This window comes from Thalassophryne amazonica, chromosome 22, assembly GCF_902500255.1.
Source record: "Thalassophryne amazonica chromosome 22, fThaAma1.1, whole genome shotgun sequence".
In the NCBI taxonomy this organism is placed as follows: Eukaryota; Metazoa; Chordata; class Actinopteri; order Batrachoidiformes; family Batrachoididae; genus Thalassophryne; species Thalassophryne amazonica.
This window is the reverse complement of record NC_047124.1, coordinates 5,303,156-5,322,958: the sequence shown is the minus strand read 5'-3', so window position 1 is coordinate 5,322,958 and position 19,803 is coordinate 5,303,156. Positions and strand designations below refer to the sequence as shown.

Here is a 19,803-nt window from a genome sequence, read left to right as displayed (position 1 = left end):
GTCATACATTTGTAATTTTGAAAAAGTTCAGCCACTTGCTCCGAGTTTTGTGACAAAATTCTCACCCCATGACATTAATCTTGCATTATCATAATTTTTTCTTTTTTTCTCTCACTTTTTCCCCCCCTGTTTTTGTAATGATGAAAAGTCAACCCATTTGCTGAGACTTTTGATACAGAATTTTCGTTACCATTTTTTTGCTGAGATTATTTTTTTCTTGCTTTTATTTTTTTATTCTTTTTATTTATTTACATTTTTGAAAAGTCAAGTCATTTGCTCAGACTTTTAGTACAGAATTTTCACACCAAGACATTCATCTCACATGTTTTTTCTTTTTTTTCCCTCTTGTTTTTTTTCTCTCTTTTCCTCTGTTTTGGTTTTTGTGATTTTGAAAAGTCAACCCATTTGCTGAGACTTTTGATATGGAATTCCCCTGTTATCACTTTTTGTTGAGATGATTATTTTTTTCTCGCTTTTATGTTTATTTCTTTATTTTTTAATTTTTGAAAAAGTCAAGCCATTTGCTCAGACTTTTCACCCCATGACATTCATCTCACGTATCTCACAGACTTTTGATACAAACTGTAGCCCCCCCCCCCCCCCCCCCCTTATATTTTCTGGAAGGATTTTTCTTTTCTTTTTTCCTCTTGCTTTTTTTAAGTCAAGCCACTTGCTCGTATTTTTAGTAGAGAATTCAGATTTTGCCCGTTTTTTTTTTGTTTTTTTTGTCAATCTTGTAAATTTCAGACTTTTTTCCAGACTTTTCTCCTTTGTGTTGGAACTTTTTACAGTGGACACAAACCGCTGGCACTCTCTGATAAAATAGTCCCATTGGAATGTGAACGCAAACGTTGAACTCGTGTGTTTGGCGCACTAACTTCGGTTCTTTATTGTTATTTATTTTTTATTGCCGGGGTGTTTGTTCGGTGTTCGGCGGCGGTCAGTCGTGCCCCCGGCGGCCGGTTCGTGTGTCCGGACTTTATCTGGGACTGAGAGCATGAAAGCTCTCCAACAATAGCAGCGAGTGGAACGGCGGAGGCTCGGAGCGGAAGGACACGGAGCTCCTGCAGGACAATGTGGCGGAGTTGATCGGACGTAGTTCGCGCAGCAGCCGGGATGGAAGTGGGAATGTTTTAACGTACGTTTGGCCGCTGTTATCCCGACGGGAATATTACTGGAAAATCCGCATTGTGTGCCCGAGTGGGAGGCCGCAGCGATGGGCAGAGAGCGCTGAGAGGCCCGGGAGCACAAACATGGAGATGGCTGCCGTGCTGCCCACTTTGTTGTTGTGTAGTTTTTGTTTTGTGGTACAAGGTGAGTTCCGTGACTTTTTCCACGCGTGTTTTTCCTTCGTGTGCTGCTCGCAGGTGTCTTTAAAGTGACGTTAAGAGCGGGGAAAACGTCCTCCGTGTGGGTTCGTGGAGCTGTGAGGCCGGGGCCCGCGCCGAGTAGCCAGGCTAACGTTAGCTTCGCGGAGCTGAGAAAAACGTCCACAGCAGCGGCCCCGTGGCCGCGCGCTGCCCGCCGCCAGGCGCTTCGCCGGCGGATCCACAGCGCTAACTTTCAACCTGCTCCTTTAGCTCACTGGCTAGTGGCTAACACCAAAATAACCGAAAATAATCAGGAAGATAACCCTCTAATCGACCGTGGCGATAATACGATTAAATCGTATAAAGTAAGGCGATTCTGTGACTTTAACCTTACAACTGCCAGTTTTTAACTTTTCTCACTTTGACCTGGTTTTAGATTACTTATGGACCAAATACATACGTTCTTGCTGTGGGGAAACTGAATGGAATTTTCATCTACTTAATAAATATTAATGAATTAATCGATGGTGACAGTAATTCTTAGTTATTATGTCAGATATTGATATTACGGTAAATCAATTGATTATTTGATCGACTGAAAAGTAGTCAAGTGTTTAAGTAAAGGGATTTGTTCTCGTGGGAAAAAAAAATCTAAAAAAAAAACCGTTTAGTTTTAAGATACAATTGTTAAGTTTCCATATACTCTGTTTTAAAACATTCAAACTGCATCTGTTCTGTTTGATCAAACAGAATGTCTCCTTTATTTCCACATAAACTTCCATTCAAGTAATAGTTACAGGAACAGATTCTGAGGTGTGCAGCACCCTTCTGGAAGTGGCAGCCAGTTTCTGAAGCACAAAAGCTTTGATTTGGTCCACCACCATTCAGTGTTCTATGAAACTCATACATCAAGGTGGCATCATCTTTAAACAACATGCAAAATTCCAGAAACTGTTGGACTCACTTGTAAAAACTTCTGGATGACTAAATGGCATAATTAAAGGGTAATTTGTTAACCTTTGGTTGTATTTGAAAGCTTACTTGGAGTGTGTGTGTGTGTGTTTGTTTCTGTAAAAAAAAAAAAATCAAGCCAAGTCTTCCAGAGCAAAATTTTTCATCTGCACAAACCATTTTTCTCCTTAGGAGTCATAACATTTATGGTACCACAAGCAACCATATGATCTGTCAAACAAAAACATAAAAGCTTGGAACTATGCAGAATGTAGGAGTCCAAAAGTAACACCCAGGATTGAACAAATTTGTCCCAAAGGTGCAACACAACTGCAGTGTTATAGCTAAGGAACAGATGAAGTTAGAGGAATCAGGCAGAAATGTGACATAAGTCATCTTTAAGAGAGCACTCTTAATACCAGATCATTTTATTTCACTGAAAGCCAATTCCATTTCCAGTGATTAGAATATAAACCCATAGAAACTGGTTCCAGATCAGTTTAATATGCTTCTTAAAAAATGCAAGAGCTGATCCTCGATTAATTTATTATAACATTTACATGAAAGAACCAATCCCAGATCAGTTGGTAGCGAGTAAAGTCACCCCACTGCGAACACGCACCAGGTGAAGTCACCCCACTCCCGCTATCCATGCTTATTTTCTTAAATAATTAAGAATGACTAGTTTAAAGTTAGGGACCCTGCTTCTCCCATCAGTGGGCTTTTTACCTGACAATTACATTCCCTTACCTTAAAACATCATCTCACTCACAAAACCTGAACATTTCAGTTCTGACATGAACATGTCAGAATTGAAATATTGTTACTAGAGTGGGGTGACTTCACCTGTACTGGGGTGACTTAACCTGGGACAAGTTCGCGGTGGGGTGACTTCAGTATGAACTGATCAGTTTATTATGCAGAAAAAAGACATACATTATACAAATCAGTTCAATATCAGTTTGTTACACTAAATACCCGTAATAATACCCAAAAGAACCAAATCACAGATCAGTTTCTTAGACCAAATGCACCTAAGGATGATGTCCAGTTTTGTTTATTACACCAACAACCTGTAACAATGATCCTGGAACCGTTTGTTACTCGAGTGACTGTTAACAGATCCCAGATCAGTTTATTCCCTATACATTAAACAGGACTGTTTATATCATCCACTCGCATCCTAGTGGATGCTTTGGACTGTTTTAATTCTTTTGTCAAAATTTACCCACTGCTCTTGATGGAATCTTTCATTCATACATGTTCTATCAAAGGAAATAAGTGATATTTGGTGCAGATTTGAATCAGGAATGGTGGATACAGGTGTGACTAAATGTTTTATTCTAACGAGTAGTGCTACAAATTAGCAGTTATGTTTGTAATTCTAATGCAAAATTACAGGATGGTTTTGCCTTTGGACAGGTATACAATATCAAGTGTCCCTCTAGTTTGCACTTCGTTCATATGATGAGTCCATCACATCTGATTCCAGCTAAAGAAGGCTGCAAGATTTCAAATAGGTGTTGACCGTTTAAACACAAACCAAAGGTTGCTGTTTTGTCCGTCTTGAAAGTGTCATGGCAATGTGTGTATTAGCAACCTGAGGCGCTGCTCTGCTCGTGTTTGCCTCTGCGCGGTTTGAAAGTTGCCCTGCAAGTGTCACTTGATGTTCTATGATTTTCTAAATATTTGTAGAAGGAAATTCCCACTGAGTGAAGAGAAAACACACAGTGAGGCAGAGCTGCATGGCCCTGTGTGACCTCAGCGCTGATCTGACGACACGTAGCAGTGGAAGTGTCAGAGTGTGTGATCGGCAAAGTGCCAGAATCCAGCAGAGCGACCAGGACTCTGCGACTGCTTCTCATGTCATCAATCCGCCACGGAGAATAACTTTTCTTACTGTTCACACTCAGCAGATTTATTGCTCTGTCATCACAGTACACAGTTTTAGGACGGCACAGATGTTGAACCAAGCTTGTTTATCTCTGGTGATGTGCTAAAAACCAGGCAGCAACTGCTGTTGTAAATATTAACAATTTTGTCAACCCCCATCCAAAAGTAGCTGTTGTAGAGCCGAAGTATCCCAAAGAGCAAGAAGAGTAGCATTTAAAAAAAATGAGGAAAAACCTGCAGTACATTTGTGTACATCTTCACACAAGATCAAAAATTAGATTCTTAATCATGCCGTGTTTTCCAGGAGTCCCGCTGCTTTATGCTAACAGACGAGACCTGCGGCTCGTGGACGCGACACACGGGAAGACCAATGCCACGGTGGTGGTGGGAGGACTGGAGGACGCTGCCGCCGTGGACTATGTTTATTCAAAGGGTCTCATCTATTGGAGCGACGTGAGCGAGGAAGCCATCAAACGCACCATCTTCAACCAGTCGGGAGCCAGCGCCGTCCAGACGGTGGTTCCGGGCTTGGCCTCCCCGGATGGACTGGCCTGTGATTGGCTGGGGAGTAAACTTTACTGGACAGACTCGGAAACAAATCGGATTGAGGTGGCGGAGCTTGACGGCTCTTTGAGGAAAGTTTTGTTTTGGGAGGAGCTGGACCAGCCGAGGGCCATCGCGCTGGATCCCGAAAGAGGGTGAGTATCTGGCTCTGTTTGTGCGTTCTGGGTCTAAAGTTGGAGGTGGTTTTCAGGTGCAGATGGAATGGTCTCTTCAATTTGTTCAAGTAAACTTGCACATACTTGGTGAACGTCAGAAAAAAATGGAAGGAAATGGAGTGATACTTGGCAATGTGGATTTTTTGTTTGTTTGTTTGTTTATGGTGGTGGGTTCTGCTCATGTTTCTGTTTCTCAGTGGGTGTGTTCACATTTTATTCATGTTCCTGCTCACATGCTCACTTTATTAGGGGCTGTTTACATCCTCCTATCACATTTGAACTTGCTTGAAAACCATAATGATGCCATATTAACAAGAAGATGACATAGTTTTTTATCCTGAAGTCTGCAAACTTTATTTCATACTGTTGTGTCCACCTGCTGCTCTCTGATACTTACCTGTGGTGTTTTTTGTCACTGCGTTCAGTCGAGTCAGTGTTGCATTAGATTGTAAATCCGTCTGGAATTGGATGAAAGAGGTCGGTAATGAATTCATTATTTTCGTTTAAATTTGGGCTGACACTCTGGTTTCTATTCACACAAACTTTTGTTTGATCCAGCAGCCTGTCGGAGATAAAAACGTTGCACCAGTCCCCGTGATCTTGTGCTTTGCATGTGTTAAACATCCAGAAATCTACAATAACATTTAAAAGCACGATCAGAACATTTTTTAACTTTGATTTTAAAAAATGTATTTATTAAATGAGAAATGTCACATTGCTTCAGTGTGATTCAAGTGAGTGTTAAGTGACACAGAATGAAACTGCACTTCTCTTCACCCATTGTGAAATAATCAACATGCATAAGGTTACAAAATAAATATGTCATAACAAGTTTGAAAAATGGTGACAAATATTTGTCTTGTTACACAGAATGATAGTATGTAAACATTAACATTGGAGTATAGTAATACTACACGTAGCTTTGGGCCTGTTTGCAAGAGGTGTTTTTAAAAGGTGTTTCATACAGTCATCTTGTTCTTCTTTATTTTGATTGTGTTTCCATAGCACCTGTTTTTGTGTTTTTCTGTTTATGATTGAGACACTGCAGTGCTGCACCGGTTCATGAATGTAAGGTTTCAGAAACATTTTATTTTCTGTGTTCAGTTTGTGCTCAGATTGCAAAATGGCAAAGAGTGTTTGGCCAAATAGTTTATCGGTGAGGAAATAACTGGTATCTTTCTCGTCCTCTGAAGTGTTGATGTCGTAGTGCTTTTACATCCACTTGGCTGGTTCTACACAAAGGTATCATTCCAATTTTTAATCTGGAATGATATCAACATTTAAGTCTTTTAATTCTTGGTTCATGTCTGCTTTCCAGAAAACCTTTAGTCAGACGTTTTAAATGTTACTGAGCCCTTTTTTTTTTAGTATTTTAGTAGGTGTGGAATGATACACTGCCTCCACAATACAGTACATGTATCACGGTTCAATACATAGTTACTAGAGCCCAACCGATATATCGGCCGGCCGATATATCGGCTGATATAAGCCCTTTTCAAAGTACTCACTATCGGCCGAAATTTTGCCGATAGAACACCAATAATTTCTCATAAACAGAACAGTTACTGAAATAATGTTTGTGTTGGCAATGTAAAATGTCATTGCACCGTTTGTCCAGTAGATGGAGCTCTGACTCCATTCAACTGAGAGCTGCTTACGCCCTGCTTAAATGTGTTCATCACCGGCTCCCGTAGTTCACCGTCACACTGCACTGATCAGCTGACAAAAGCATGCAAGTAAGTTTATAAGGATGTTGTTTGTAATAACTTTGCGATTACATTCACCCCACATTTCTCCCGTTTCATTTCAACTCAGTTTGATTAACTCAGTTTATGTAGTAATGTGTCAAATGTGCTTCATTGCGCCGGTCACATTTTTTATTAAGCCCACGTTGTGTAGACCTTATTTCTAGCATGAAAAACTTTCGTTTACTGCTAAGAGGTTGAAACATTCAGATTCACTGGTTGTCCGGAAGGGTTCTGGGAATTACTGCCGTTCGCCATTAACCCTCTGGGGCCGACGCCATCATATACGACGGCTGGGACCAAGCTTTACTAAATTGTAAATAACTTTTTAATGATATGAGATAGAAACTTACTTTTTTTGGTTGAAAAGTTAACTCCACGGACTTTCGATCCACCGTCGGCCATCTTGGTACTCCTCATAGAAGATGTGTGATGACATGCGCAATGTGAGTATCCAATCGTAATTGATTCTGTCACGTGGTTTTCCAACATCCAATCGTATGGCAGATTTACCTCACGTGATATAGCAAAGATCATTTTCAGGAGTGATATCTTACTACACTCAACAAAAATATAAACGCAACACTTTTGGTTTTGCTCCCATTTTGTATGAGATGAACTCAAAGATCTAAAACTTTTTCCACATATACAATATCACCATTTCCCTCAAATATTGTTCACAAACCAGTCTAAATCTGTGATAGTGAGCACTTCCCATGGACAGTCTAAGGCACGCCTGTGCACTAATCATGGTGTCTAATCAGCATCTTGACATGGCACACCTGTGAGGTGGGATGGATTATCTCAGCAAAGGAGAAGTGCTCACTATCACAGATTTAGACTGGTTTGTGAACAATATTTGAGGGAAATGGTGATATTGTGTATGTGGAAAAAGTTTTAGATCTTTGAGTTCATCTCATACAAAATGGGAGCAAAACCAAAAGTGTTGCGTTTATATTTTTGTTGAGTGTAGTTGGCCCATTTGAATAGCCCCCTAACTGCTCCAATTGCATTTTTGCATTTTTTGAACTTGAAAATTTTTCTCTGTTATAAAGTTAATCAATATGAGGACAAAGCTTCGGCTTTTAGCTCATACCTCTTTTGTTAAGGGTCCAAAAAAGAACATTTTATTCATTAAAAAAAAAATATCGGCTGATTTATCGGCTATCGGCAAATCAGCCAATTTATCGATTATTGTCATTTTTTTCATCCAAATATCATTATCGACATAAACAAATCCATATCAGTCAGTCTCTAATAGTTATATCACTATTCACAGGAATTATGGAGAAAGTAATCTGTGGTGATTGTATAATTTATAAAATAAATTAAATATTATTAGGAAGTATAAATGTTATGTTTGCTATTTGTATATTTTATGAATAATTTAGGATTCTTCTATAAGAGGTCTGTATTTCTTCCATGCAGTTGACTTTTCATGGTATCATGAGACTCACTTAAAAAGGAGTAATACAATTCGATACAGGCCCCACAATACAATATGTGACATATCATTCCACCCCTACTATTCAGTCTTCTTTGGTTGTTGATCGGTCCAACATGTGGTCATGAACACATGTTGGATGCTGTGCTGTCCTCTGGTTTTTCCACTCACTGTCTCTGAGTCCTGGTTCAGTGATGTTACCTGTACGCTCATGTTTGTAGGAGGTGGACAAGTTCTGGGTGTATTGTGACATTTTGAGGAACTCCTCACTTTAACACGATGGGATTAAAGCAGCAGAAGTAAAATATTGATTGAGAACAAAGAATGTTGTAGAGTACAGGTTTTATCAGCTCTGTTTTAATTCTCAGACCTTTCTTTGTATGTTTGAATTTATTTTTTTTTAACAAAGTTCTCACCATTAGATCCAGTGTTGTACCTTCTGGAAAAGGACACTGAAGCTATTTAATTTAGTGACTTGTGATAGACTGCTGGGATAGGCTCCAGTATGGGGGCTTTATTGTAGCAAAAGTATTTGCAAATTAATACTTTTGCTACAATAATGGCCCCATAATCCATCCATGTTCCTGGTCTCCAAAACACAGACAAAAAGACACCCTCAAACCGAATCAATGGATGTTCTTCAAGGTCCCAGGCTTCCAACGGTAGGAGTGGACCCCACCCCATAATTAGAGTAAGCTGGTGTATAAAATGGATGGATGGTTTTGTGATAGTGAAAGTAACTCTTTTATCATTTTCTGCACTTTTTGAGCTGGTTTGGAGTCAGTAGGATAGACAAAAAACTGGTTCTTCAAATCTAGTGTGGAACGCAGAGCTGGATCCAGTTCAACTGAGATGATGATTGCATCAGGTAGAAAACACAAAACAGCTCTTGTGGTCAGGGGGATGTTTTTTTGTGGCCCAGTCTGACTATTGGCTTACACGCTGGCAGAAGTCCCCTAAAGAAGAATTCAGAACCAGGCATGTCATTTAAGTCTTTAATAGAATCACTGTCAGGTGTAGGCACAGGCTGGTACAACGTTTGGGGCATTACACGTTCAGGCAGGGCTCGCAAAATTTCAAAATCCCTAGTAGCCCTTCGGGCAGGCACTCTTCAGGTTTTGGTAGCCCGAAATGAAATGAACTGGCCCATTTTTTGTTTTTAATGTTTTAATGCAAGTGATAACACATTTAACCTAATTAACATTTTTGGAATGTTTATTAACACAGAACAAGAACAAGAAAATGGATTATTCTGGCAAATTAGAAAATGCCAGTTGTTGTTGAAGGAACAGTCTCATCTTCAGACATTTCCTCTTGTGCCACAGTCTCCTCTTCTCTGCTCAGTTTTTCCTGTTTTGTGTACAGTATGTCTTGTGCCCTTTGTGCTCAACATCCAGAAATGAATTGCTGTCTCAGGACAAAAGGATTCCACTGATTTCACATTTATGGAGATGTGCATAAGGTCATTCAGAGTTTCAGCCTGGAGACTTGTGCGGTATACTGTTTTCACACGGTTCATGCAGGAAAATCCGCTCTCAAAAAATGGCTATTGATGGACTTAGTGTCAGCATTAACTTCACTAGCAACAACACATGGGACAGGTTTTCAGGATTCGCAGATAAGAGATCTTTGTACAAGGTGTCTAGTTTGCTACCACGGTGTGCTGAAAGCCACATTTTTAGATCCATCCATTCTTCTGGAAGTTTGCCTTTTTCCTCCTCATTTAGCAAAGTGTCAAAATGTTTGACAAGACAGTCCACCTCTTCATCCCCAAAAGTTGACAGCTCTTGTCTTGAGCTGAGAAGAGTAGAGGGGTCAAAAACGTGGAAGCAAGACAAGGGTCTTTGAGAAAGATTTTTAAATCTGTTGTCCATGTACTTAACTGTGTTGTCAATAATCTTCAGGAACAGTGTACTAATGGCACTTTTGTCCTTGTCTTCACACCCCCCCCCAACAGGTCGCTGGCTTTTTGTGAGTTTTGTTCCACTGTAAGAAATACTCTCATCATCATTTACTGTGAGTTTGGTGTCCAGGGATTTTTGAAATTCACCTGGCTTGGTTTTAAGGCTGATTAGGCATGATGTTGTGCTCTCGACTAACTGATTTGTTCGCATAATGCTCAGTTTGTCATGCTGCATTTCAGTGCTGCATTTGGAAAGGATTGTGCTGTAATCTAACATAAAATGCAGAAATCTAACAAATCTCTCACTTTTCATCTCCTGCACAATCCCCTTTGCTTTTGCAGCATCTTCTGGTGTAACACCACTTCCTCCTGACATGTTTTCCAAATGGGTAACTGTTTGAGTGTAGTTTTTCCACAGCCTTTAGACATCTCAGCCTGCTTGGCAGCCACCGGGTGCTTTTTAGGCCACTAAAATGTGCCAGTTTTTCATTGAGTATTTCACTTATTTCAGTCAGTTTCCTTCTCTTTTTTGGCGAAGCACTGCCAGCTCTAATTTATGTGCCACACAATGTATAGTAATGATGTGAGGTGCCCTTTCTTTGAGCCGCCCAGCTACTCCAGTTTTTTCTCCAATCATTACAGCAGCACCATCAAAATTGGCACAGACCACTTTTTTTTCCCCAAATGTCTGCACTGATGCCTACATGGTCCACAGCTTCATCAATGGCTTCTAGAACCCCTGCAGCATTTGAGCTTCTGACTGATTGGCATTTCATTGTAGGTAGATATGTCACCATTTCCCTTTACATATCTAACATGAACCAGCTGCTGTTCAATAACCCCGGCACTTTTCTGCTCTGGGTGTGAAATGTTTAGTTATTCCTCGGCCTCCTTTAGCAGTAATGGTACTTGTAATAAGTGTAGCTTATTCATAGCTTTGGAGGCCAGGCTGGACGAATTGGAGACTTGGCTCCGCACCGTGGAAAATTCTACAGCTAGCCAGGCCCCTGTAGTCGGTGCGGACCAAGGTAGCTTAGCCGCCGTTAGTTCCCCTCTGGCAGATCCCGAGCAGCCGGGAAAGCAGGCCGACTGGGTGACTGTGAGGAGGAAGCGTAGTTCTAAACAGAAGCCCCGTGTACACCGCCAACCCGTTCACATTTCTAACCGTTTTTCCCCACTCGACGACACACCCACCGAGGATCAAACTCTGGTTATTGGCGACTCTGTTTTGAGAAATGTGAAGTTAGCGACACCAGCAACCATAGTCAATTGTCTTCCGGGGGCCAGAGCAGGCGACATTGAAGGAAATTTGAAACTGCTGGCTAAGGCTAAGCGTAAATTTGGTAAGATTGTAATTCACATCGGCAGTAATGACACCCGGTTACGCCAATCGAGGTCACTAAAATTAACATTAAATCGGTGTGTAACTTTGCAAAAACAATGTCGGACTCTGTAGTTTTCTCTGGGCCCCTCCCCAATCAGACCGGGAGTGACATGTTTAGCCACATGTTCTCCTTGAATTGCTGGCTGTCTGAGTGGTGTCCAAAAAATGAGGTGGGCTTCATAGATAATTGGCAAAGGTTCTGGCGAAAACCTGGTCTTGTTAGGAGAGACGGCATCCATCCCACTTTGGATGGAGCAGCTCTCATTTCTAGAAATCTGGCCAATTTTCTTAAATCCTCCAAACCGTGACTCTCCAGGGTTGGGACCAGGAAGCAGAGTGGTAGTCTTACACACCTCTCTGCAGCTTCTCTCCCCCTGCCATCCCCTCATTACCCCATCCCTGTAGAGACGGTGCCTGCTCCCAGACTACCAATAACCAGCAAAAAAATATTTAAGCATAAAAATTAAAAAAGAAAAAATAATATAGCACCTTCAACTGCACCACAGACTAAAACAGTTAAATGTGGTCTATTAAACATTAGGTCTCTCTCTTCTAAGTCCCTGTTGGTAAATTATATAATAATTGATCAACATATTGATTTATTCTGCCTTACAGAAACCTGGTTACAGCAGGATGAATATGTTAGTTTAAATGAGTCAACACCCCCGAGTCACACTAACTGTCAGAATGCTCGTAGCACGGGCCGGGGCGGAGGATTAGCAGCAATCTTCCATTCCAGCTTATTAATTAATCAAAAACCCAGACAGAGCTTTAATTCATTTGAAAGCTTGACTCTTAGTCTTGTCCATCCAAATTGGAAGTCCCAAAAACCAGTTTTATTTGTTATTATCTTATCGTCCACCTGGTCGTTACTGTGAGTTTCTCTGTGAATTTTCAGACCTTTTGTCTGACTTAGTGCTTAGTTCAGATAAGATACTTATAGTGGGCGATTTTAACATCCACACAGATGCTGAGAATGACAGCCTCAACACTGCATTTAATCTATTATTAGACTCTATTGGCTTTGCTCAAAAAGTAAATGAGTCCACCCACCACTTTAATCATATCTTAGATCTTGTTCTGACTTATGGTATGGAAATAGAAGACTTAACAGTATTCCCTGAAAACTCCCTTCTGTCTGATCATTTCTTAATAACATTTACATTTACTCTGATGGACTACCCAGCAGTGGGGAATAAGTTTCATTACACTAGAAGTCTTTCAGAAAGCGCTGTAACTAGGTTTAAGGATATGATTCCTTCTTTATGTTCTCTAATGCCATATACCAACACAGTGCAGAGTAGCTACCTAAACTCTGTAAGTGAGATAGAGTATCTCGTCAATAGTTTTACATCCTCATTGAAGACAACTTTGGATGCTGTAGCTCCTCTGAAAAAGAGAGCTTTAAATCAGAAGTGCCTGACTCCGTGGTATAACTCTCAAACTCGTAGCTTAAAGCAGATAACCCGTAAGTTGGAGAGGAAATGGCGTCTCACTAATTTAGAAGATCTTCGCTTAGCCTGGAAAAAGAGTCTGTTGCTCTATAAAAAAGCCCTCCGTAAAGCTAGGACATCTTTCTACTCATCACTAATTGAAGAAAATAAGAACAACACCAGGTTTCTTTTCAGCACTGTAGCCAGGCTGACAAAGAGTCAGAGCTCTATTGAGCTGAGTATTCCATTAACTTTAACTAGTAATGACTTCATGACTTTCTTTGCTAACAAAATTTTAACTATTAGAGAAAAAATTACTCATAACCATCCCAAAGACGTATCGTTATCTTTGGCTGCTTTCAGTGATGCCGGTATTTGGTTAGACTCTTTCTCTCCGATTGTTCTGTCTGAGTTATTTTCATTAGTTACTTCATCCAAACCATCAACATGTTTATTAGACCCCATTCCTACCAGGCTGCTCAAGGAAGCCCTACCATTATTTAATGCTTCGATCTTAAATATGATCAATCTATCTTTGTTAGTTGGCTATGTACCACAGGCTTTTAAGGTGGCAGTAATTAAACCATTACTTAAAAAGCCATCACTTGACCCAGCTATCTTAGCTAATTATAGGCCAATCTCCAACCTTCCTTTTCTCTCAAAAATTCTTGAAAGGGTAGTTGTAAAACAGCTAACTGATCATCTGCAGAGGAATGGTCTATTTGAAGAGTTTCAGTCAGGTTTTAGAATTCATCATAGTACAGAAACAGCATTAGTGAAGGTTACAAATGATCTTCTTATGGCCTCGGACAGTGGACTCATCTCTGTGCTTGTTTTGTTAGACCTCAGTGCTGCTTTTGATACTGTTGACCATAAAATGTTATTACAGAGATTAGAGCATGCCATAGGTATTAAAGGCACTGCGCTGCGGTGGTTTGAATCATATTTGTCTAATAGATTACAGTTTGTTCATGTAAATGGGGAATCTTCTTCACAGACTAAAGTTAATTATGGAGTTCCACAAGGTTCTGTGCTAGGACCAATTTTATTCACTTTATACATGCTTCCCTTAGGCAGTATTATTAGACGGTATTGCTTAAATTTTCATTGTTACGCAAATGATACCCAGCTTTATCTATCCATGAAGCCAGAGGACACACATCAATTAGCTAAACTGCAGGATTGTCTTACAGACATAAAGACATGGATGACCTCTAATTTCCTGCTTTTAAACTCAGATAAAACTGAAGTTATTGTACTTGGCCCCACAAATCTTAGAAACATGGTGTCTAACCAGATCCTTACTCTGGATGGCATTACCCTGACCTCTAGTAATACTGTGAGAAATCTTGGAGTCATTTTTGATCAGGATGTCATTCAAAGCGCATATTAAACAAATATGTAGGACTGCTTTTTTGCATTTACGCAATATCTCTAAAATCAGAAAGGTCTTGTCTCAGAGTGATGCTGAAAAACTAATTCATGCATTTATTTCCTCTAGGCTGGACTATTGTAATTCATTATTATCAGGTTGTCCTAAAAGTTCCCTAAAAAGCCTTCAGTTAATTCAAAATGCTGCAGCAAGAGTACTGACGGGGACTAGAAGGAGAGAGCATATTTCACCCATATTGGCCTCTCTTCATTGGCTTCTTGTTAATTCTAGAATAGAATTTAAAATTCTTCTTCTTACTTATAAGGTTTTGAATAATCAGGTCCCATCTTATCTTAGGGACCTCGTAGTACCATATCACCCCAATAGAGCGCTTCGCTCTCAGACTGCAGGCTTACTTGTAGTTCCTAGGGTTTGTAAGAGTAGAATGGGAGGCAGAGCCTTCAGCTTTCAGGCTCCTCTCCTGTGGAACCAGCTCCCAATTCAGATCAGGGAGACAGACACCCTCTCTACTTTTAAGATTAGGCTTAAAACTTTCCTTTTTGCTAAAGCTTATAGTTAGGGCTGGATCAGGTGACCCTGAACCATCCCTTAGTTATGCTGCTATAGACGTAGACTGCTGGGGGCTTCCCATGATGCACTGTTTCTTTCTCTTTTTGCTCTGTATGCACCACTCTGCATTTAATCATTAGTGATCGATCTCTGCTCCCCTCCACAGCATGTTTTTTTCCTGGTTCTCTCCCTCAGCCCCAACCAGTCCCAGCAGAAGACTGCCCCTCCCTGAGCCTGGTTCTGCTGGAGGTTTCTTCCTGTTAAAAGGGAGTTTTTCCTTCCCACTGTAGCCAAGTGCTTGCTCACAGGGGGTCGTTTTTACCGTTGGGGTTTTACATAATTATTGTATGGCCTTGCCTTACAATATAAAGCGCCTTGGGGCAACTGTTTGTTGTGATTTGGCGCTATATAAAAAAAAATGATTGATGATTGATTGATTGATCTATGCCATTTGCTTTTTGAAGTTTGCAAAGACTGCCAAATTTTTCCATTGGCAATTCACTTTTTGCAACATAAAATGCTGTTCTAAAAAGTCTAGTCATTATATCCTGCTGTGCTTTGTTCATGTGTTTTTGCAATTGGTGTCTCTTCTGGGAATAAAGCTGCAGACTGGGCACTAATGCACTTCTTATGTGACAGGGAGTTGTCATGGGTTCTGATGGGGTCTTTCCTTAAATTACTAGTACCAAGTACAAAATCATTGTTTGAGTCAGAAATTGTAGGGAATTGACGACACACTTGACAGAACATTGTTTTGTTCACCTTATCAATTCCTTAGTCCATGAAACCACAAATGTGCTCTTTCTTTTTGCTTCATAGTCTGATTTTTCAGAACTCTTTCTTTTTGGGCTGGCTTGTCGCTCTGTTCCTGTGGAGGCTGGCTGCTCTGACGCTGAATTGGCCTGGTCCTGTGTGGTTGCCTGCTCATCTGTGCTGGACTGTCCCTCTTTCTCTGCCCCCTCTTCATTCTGACTTGTGTTTTTTGGCTGCACAGAACTAAAATATCGATGTAAATCCATCTGTGTTCAAAAAAGAATAAATGAATTAAATAAATAAATAGAATTGTTTCGCACATGTGCGTTTTTTTTTTTTTACTTTATTAACCTACCATCAAAAGACGTCTATATTGGCGAGTGTTTGCAATGCTTCAATTCTGAATAGTAGCGTGGTGACTGCAGACTAAACCAGCAACTGTTTTGCTTTCTATTCTTCTCACTTCATCGTACTCGGTGCTTCGTGAACATGCGGCTGGCTTGTGTGTGCAGCGTGTGAGAAAGCGGGTGGGAGAGAGAGAGAGAGAGAGCGAGCGCCTGGCTGCGCACGTAACACACAGAAGGACGGCGCCGTCTCCTCTCATCCTCAGCCAGCCAAGATATTGGGTATATTTTTAGGTAGCCCGTCGGGCAGGGGGTGTAAAATTTTAGTAGCCCGAGTGAAAAAGTACATAGCCCCGGGACGTCGGGCTAGTGATTTTGCGAGCCCTGTCAGGGATCTTATTTTAGTGTTGATGCTCATGTTCTTGTTGCTTCTTCTCTACAGACTCACTGAATGAACCATCAAAGTTTGCTGGAATTAATTCAAAGCAAAGCGTCACGGAGCAGGATGTTGTTTTTGAAGCAAAGTATTTGTCATGATCCATGATGAATTTACTCCCAATACATTTTTTAACAACTCTGCCATATTTGTATCCTTGTGGCTCTCATTCACTGATTCTAAATTCTAAAATCCAGGGGTCATTAAAGCTCTGGTCCCATTGAATAATGAAGGATAAATAATGAGCCACATAGCCTGTTTTATTATTATTTTGGTACAAGTCTATTTATTCAACAATCATGGGAGAATAGTGGCTCTGAGAGGCTCTTAAAGGCAGAATATTTGGCTAACGAGGCTTAACTCTGAGCGTGGCGCTAATTTCAAGAAGTTCAAAATTTAGCAACAGCGGTACGGGGCAGTTTGTGTGCGAGGTACTACGAGGACAAACAAGGATTTTAGAGCATGCTTGTGGTGAGGACAAGGCTCTTAAAAGCCCATAATCCGAGCGAGGACAGGCTATTTTGGCTCAGCCCTCCTGCGTACTACAATCCCACCTGGTTTGTGTGCTGGACACTATATAAAGTAATTATTTTGTAGCGGATTAATCATTTTCTGTCACAGTTTGGATGTTGAAAACACCTCTAATGTAATGTTTATATTGTAATAGCTTGGTACAACAGTTGCATGTTCATTCTGTTTTTATAAGCAGCTGTAATAGTATGTTTGATAGATTTAACATCTTGTTGTAATGGATCAGAAGAGGCGCGCTGATGCAGTCACTCACGGTGGATCACGGTGGCAAAATGACTGTAAAGCAACGGAAGAAATAAAGCCAGCGAGAAGAAGCGCAGAAGTGACTGTCCAGGAACCCGCGGTTCAGTTCTCGCTGGTCTAATTATAGATGTGTTTTATGTTGGTTTTTTTTTGGGGGGGGGATATGTTCCACACAGTTACAGGTGTATATAATTAAAGCACCCACCTCACTGTGGTGTGTTTTTTTTTTTTTTTTTTTTTTGGGACACAGAGCTGGGTGAACTGCTGCAGCCTGGCACACGGCATGCACACACTGGCTGGACTGTACAAGAGTGTCTTTTTGGTCTGCGTTTAAAAAATGTGACATCTTGAATGGATGCCGTGAATTGAAAACATACTTTAAAGGGACCAAGTGTGGGAGGGCTGGAGGTTTGGACCAAACCCATGCCTAAACGTGCACCAACGTCGCGTTACATGGCACTACATGGATCATATGCGACGACACGAGCCATTCAAGAATGGATGGGGCTCAAAAGACAGGTCGGTCATGGCTCACTAGAGGCTGACAGGTGGCACATGTGAGGTACATAGAGGCGCCTTAGTAGCGGATACGTAATAGCTTAAAATGTGGATCATTCTTTGGATAATCGCTGATACACCCGTGCGTGGCTCATTATTCGTGGCTTAATATGTATATGTCGCGGACATGATGAGCGAAGCTCTTCAGCATCTCACCATGTCATTTAGGTCCTTCAGACTTTTTTTTTAAGTAAATTCTTCGATGGAGCAAGTGCATGGAGCCCCAATCCCCCGCCTTTTATTTATTTATTTGCCTTTCAGCAACCCCCCTTTTTTTTTTTTTTTTTTGTCTTTCAGGCTTTTTAAGAATTTTTCTTTTTTTTGCCTACAATATGGCCAAATTATCATATTGCAATATTGTCATATCAATATAAGATATGACTATGATTTCACACAAAGTGCAGCAACAGTGAAAATTCAACATTCTTAAACAAAACCGTAATAAAACACACTCATTTTGCACTCATCATAAGCTTAGGATACAGTGCCCTCCAAAAGTATTGGAACACTTGGTATTTCACACATATTACATTAGAAAGATTAAAAAAAAAGAAAATAAGATTATAAAATCAGGAATCACTATGATGACTGCTCCAAGATGGCGAACCCATTTCTTGCGCCACAGCAACCAATGCGGCATCTGCTCTTCCTTATAATGTCTATGTTCGTCTGTGGCTTTTCCCCCACTGCAGATATTTTTTGTGCCATTTCCGGTTTGTGCCTCCATTTACCATAGAGCGAGCCTCGCACCGCTGCACGGCGCTCCGTTCGTATTATTCTGTGGAACTGAGGCTTTAGTCTTGAACTCCATGCTTTCAATGCTCAGTGCTCAATAATCATATATACACTGATTACTGCCTACATAATTATGTGTTCACGAGTGGGAGAGTGTGAGATCGACTGACAAATTGGAGCTACATCTGATGTTTTTATGGAGGCTTGTAGCATGAGAACGCGTACAGATTCTGGCCACTATAGGAAGTATACTAATGAAGTACCTTCAAATAAACCATTATTAATTATTAAAGGGTACTGTCTGGAGTATTAACCTGTGAAGTTTCAGGGCTTAATACCTGCTCAGTTTGTGGATACAGCTGAATCAACATTCAGAGCACCTCGCTGCGGCAAAAAAAAAAAAAAAAAAAATTTTTTTTTTTGAAGATTCTTGGCCTATACTTTGACTAGTCTATTTCCTTAAATCTAATACTCTTCCAATAGCATGTCTGTACTTCTGGTCCAATACGAGATACACACAAACATGACGTACAGCAACCGAGAGAGATTTGTTGGAACTGTTAGGTACTGCTTGAAGTGTTCCAACCAGGATAGTAGAGAAGCTTGAATCTTCGACTGGACTGGGTTGCTTGACATGAGGACCCAGTCCAGTTGAAGATTCAAGCTTCTCTACTATGGAAACCACCTGGACAACTGAGAGCCTACACAGAAACATTCCAACCAGGATGTATTGTGAGTACCAACCAGCAGTGCGCTCTAACTCATGGCATAGTTCCAAGCTGGTTCTGTAACAACTGGAATGCTGCAAAAATGTACTACAATGTACAAAAAAATGTGGCATACTCTAACAGGGAACAATAAATAAATGTATATGTTCCCTTGCAACAAGCCTGGATGTGGTATTAGACCACCGTGGTGGAAAAAACAGCTGAGCCAGAAGGAGGGACTCTAGATTTACCTGTCGATTTACACTCCTGTCCTCATCTATGATAATGAATAGAGCCCGACCGATATGGATTTTTTGAGGCCGATAACGATATTTTGGGGGAAAAAATGCAGATAATTGATAAATTGACTGATTTGCTGATAGCCGATAAATCAGCCGATATTATTATTTTTTTAATGAATAAAATGTTCTTTTTTGGACCCTTAACAAAAAAGGTATGAGCTAAAAGCTGAAGCTTTGTCCTCATATTGATTAACTTTATTATAGAGAAGAATTTTCAAGTTCAAAAATGCAATCAAGAATTAAACCTTTGTGAAATTAGCAAATACATATCCTTAAATAGAGTTGTGAAATACATCTGATCTTGTACCTCTTGTTGCTGCAACTTAGATATAGGTTCAGGATAAGGATATAGTTCCTTATAAACTTACTTGTATGCTTTTGTCAGCCGATCAGTGCAGTGTGACGGCGAACTACGGGGGCCAGTGATGAACACATTTAAGCAGGGGTGTAAGCAGCTCTCAGTTGAATGG

The 19,803-nt window shown here is 40.6% G+C and overlaps 1 protein-coding gene across 2 annotated transcripts in view; it reads left to right on the top strand.

Moving 5' to 3' along the window:
* Positions 1–853: 853 nt before the first annotated feature.
* The window catches only part of lrp6 (low density lipoprotein receptor-related protein 6), a 55,309-nt gene continuing 36,359 nt past the window's right edge, over positions 854–19,803 (top strand). For both annotated transcript variants that reach the window (XM_034163763.1, XM_034163762.1), the window contains exons 1-2: positions 854–1,314; positions 4,459–4,852. In XM_034163763.1, the coding sequence (XP_034019654.1) occupies positions 1,254–1,314; positions 4,459–4,852 (455 nt within the window). In that variant the 5' untranslated portion in view covers positions 854–1,253. The remainder of the gene's footprint in view (positions 1,315–4,458; positions 4,853–19,803) is intronic.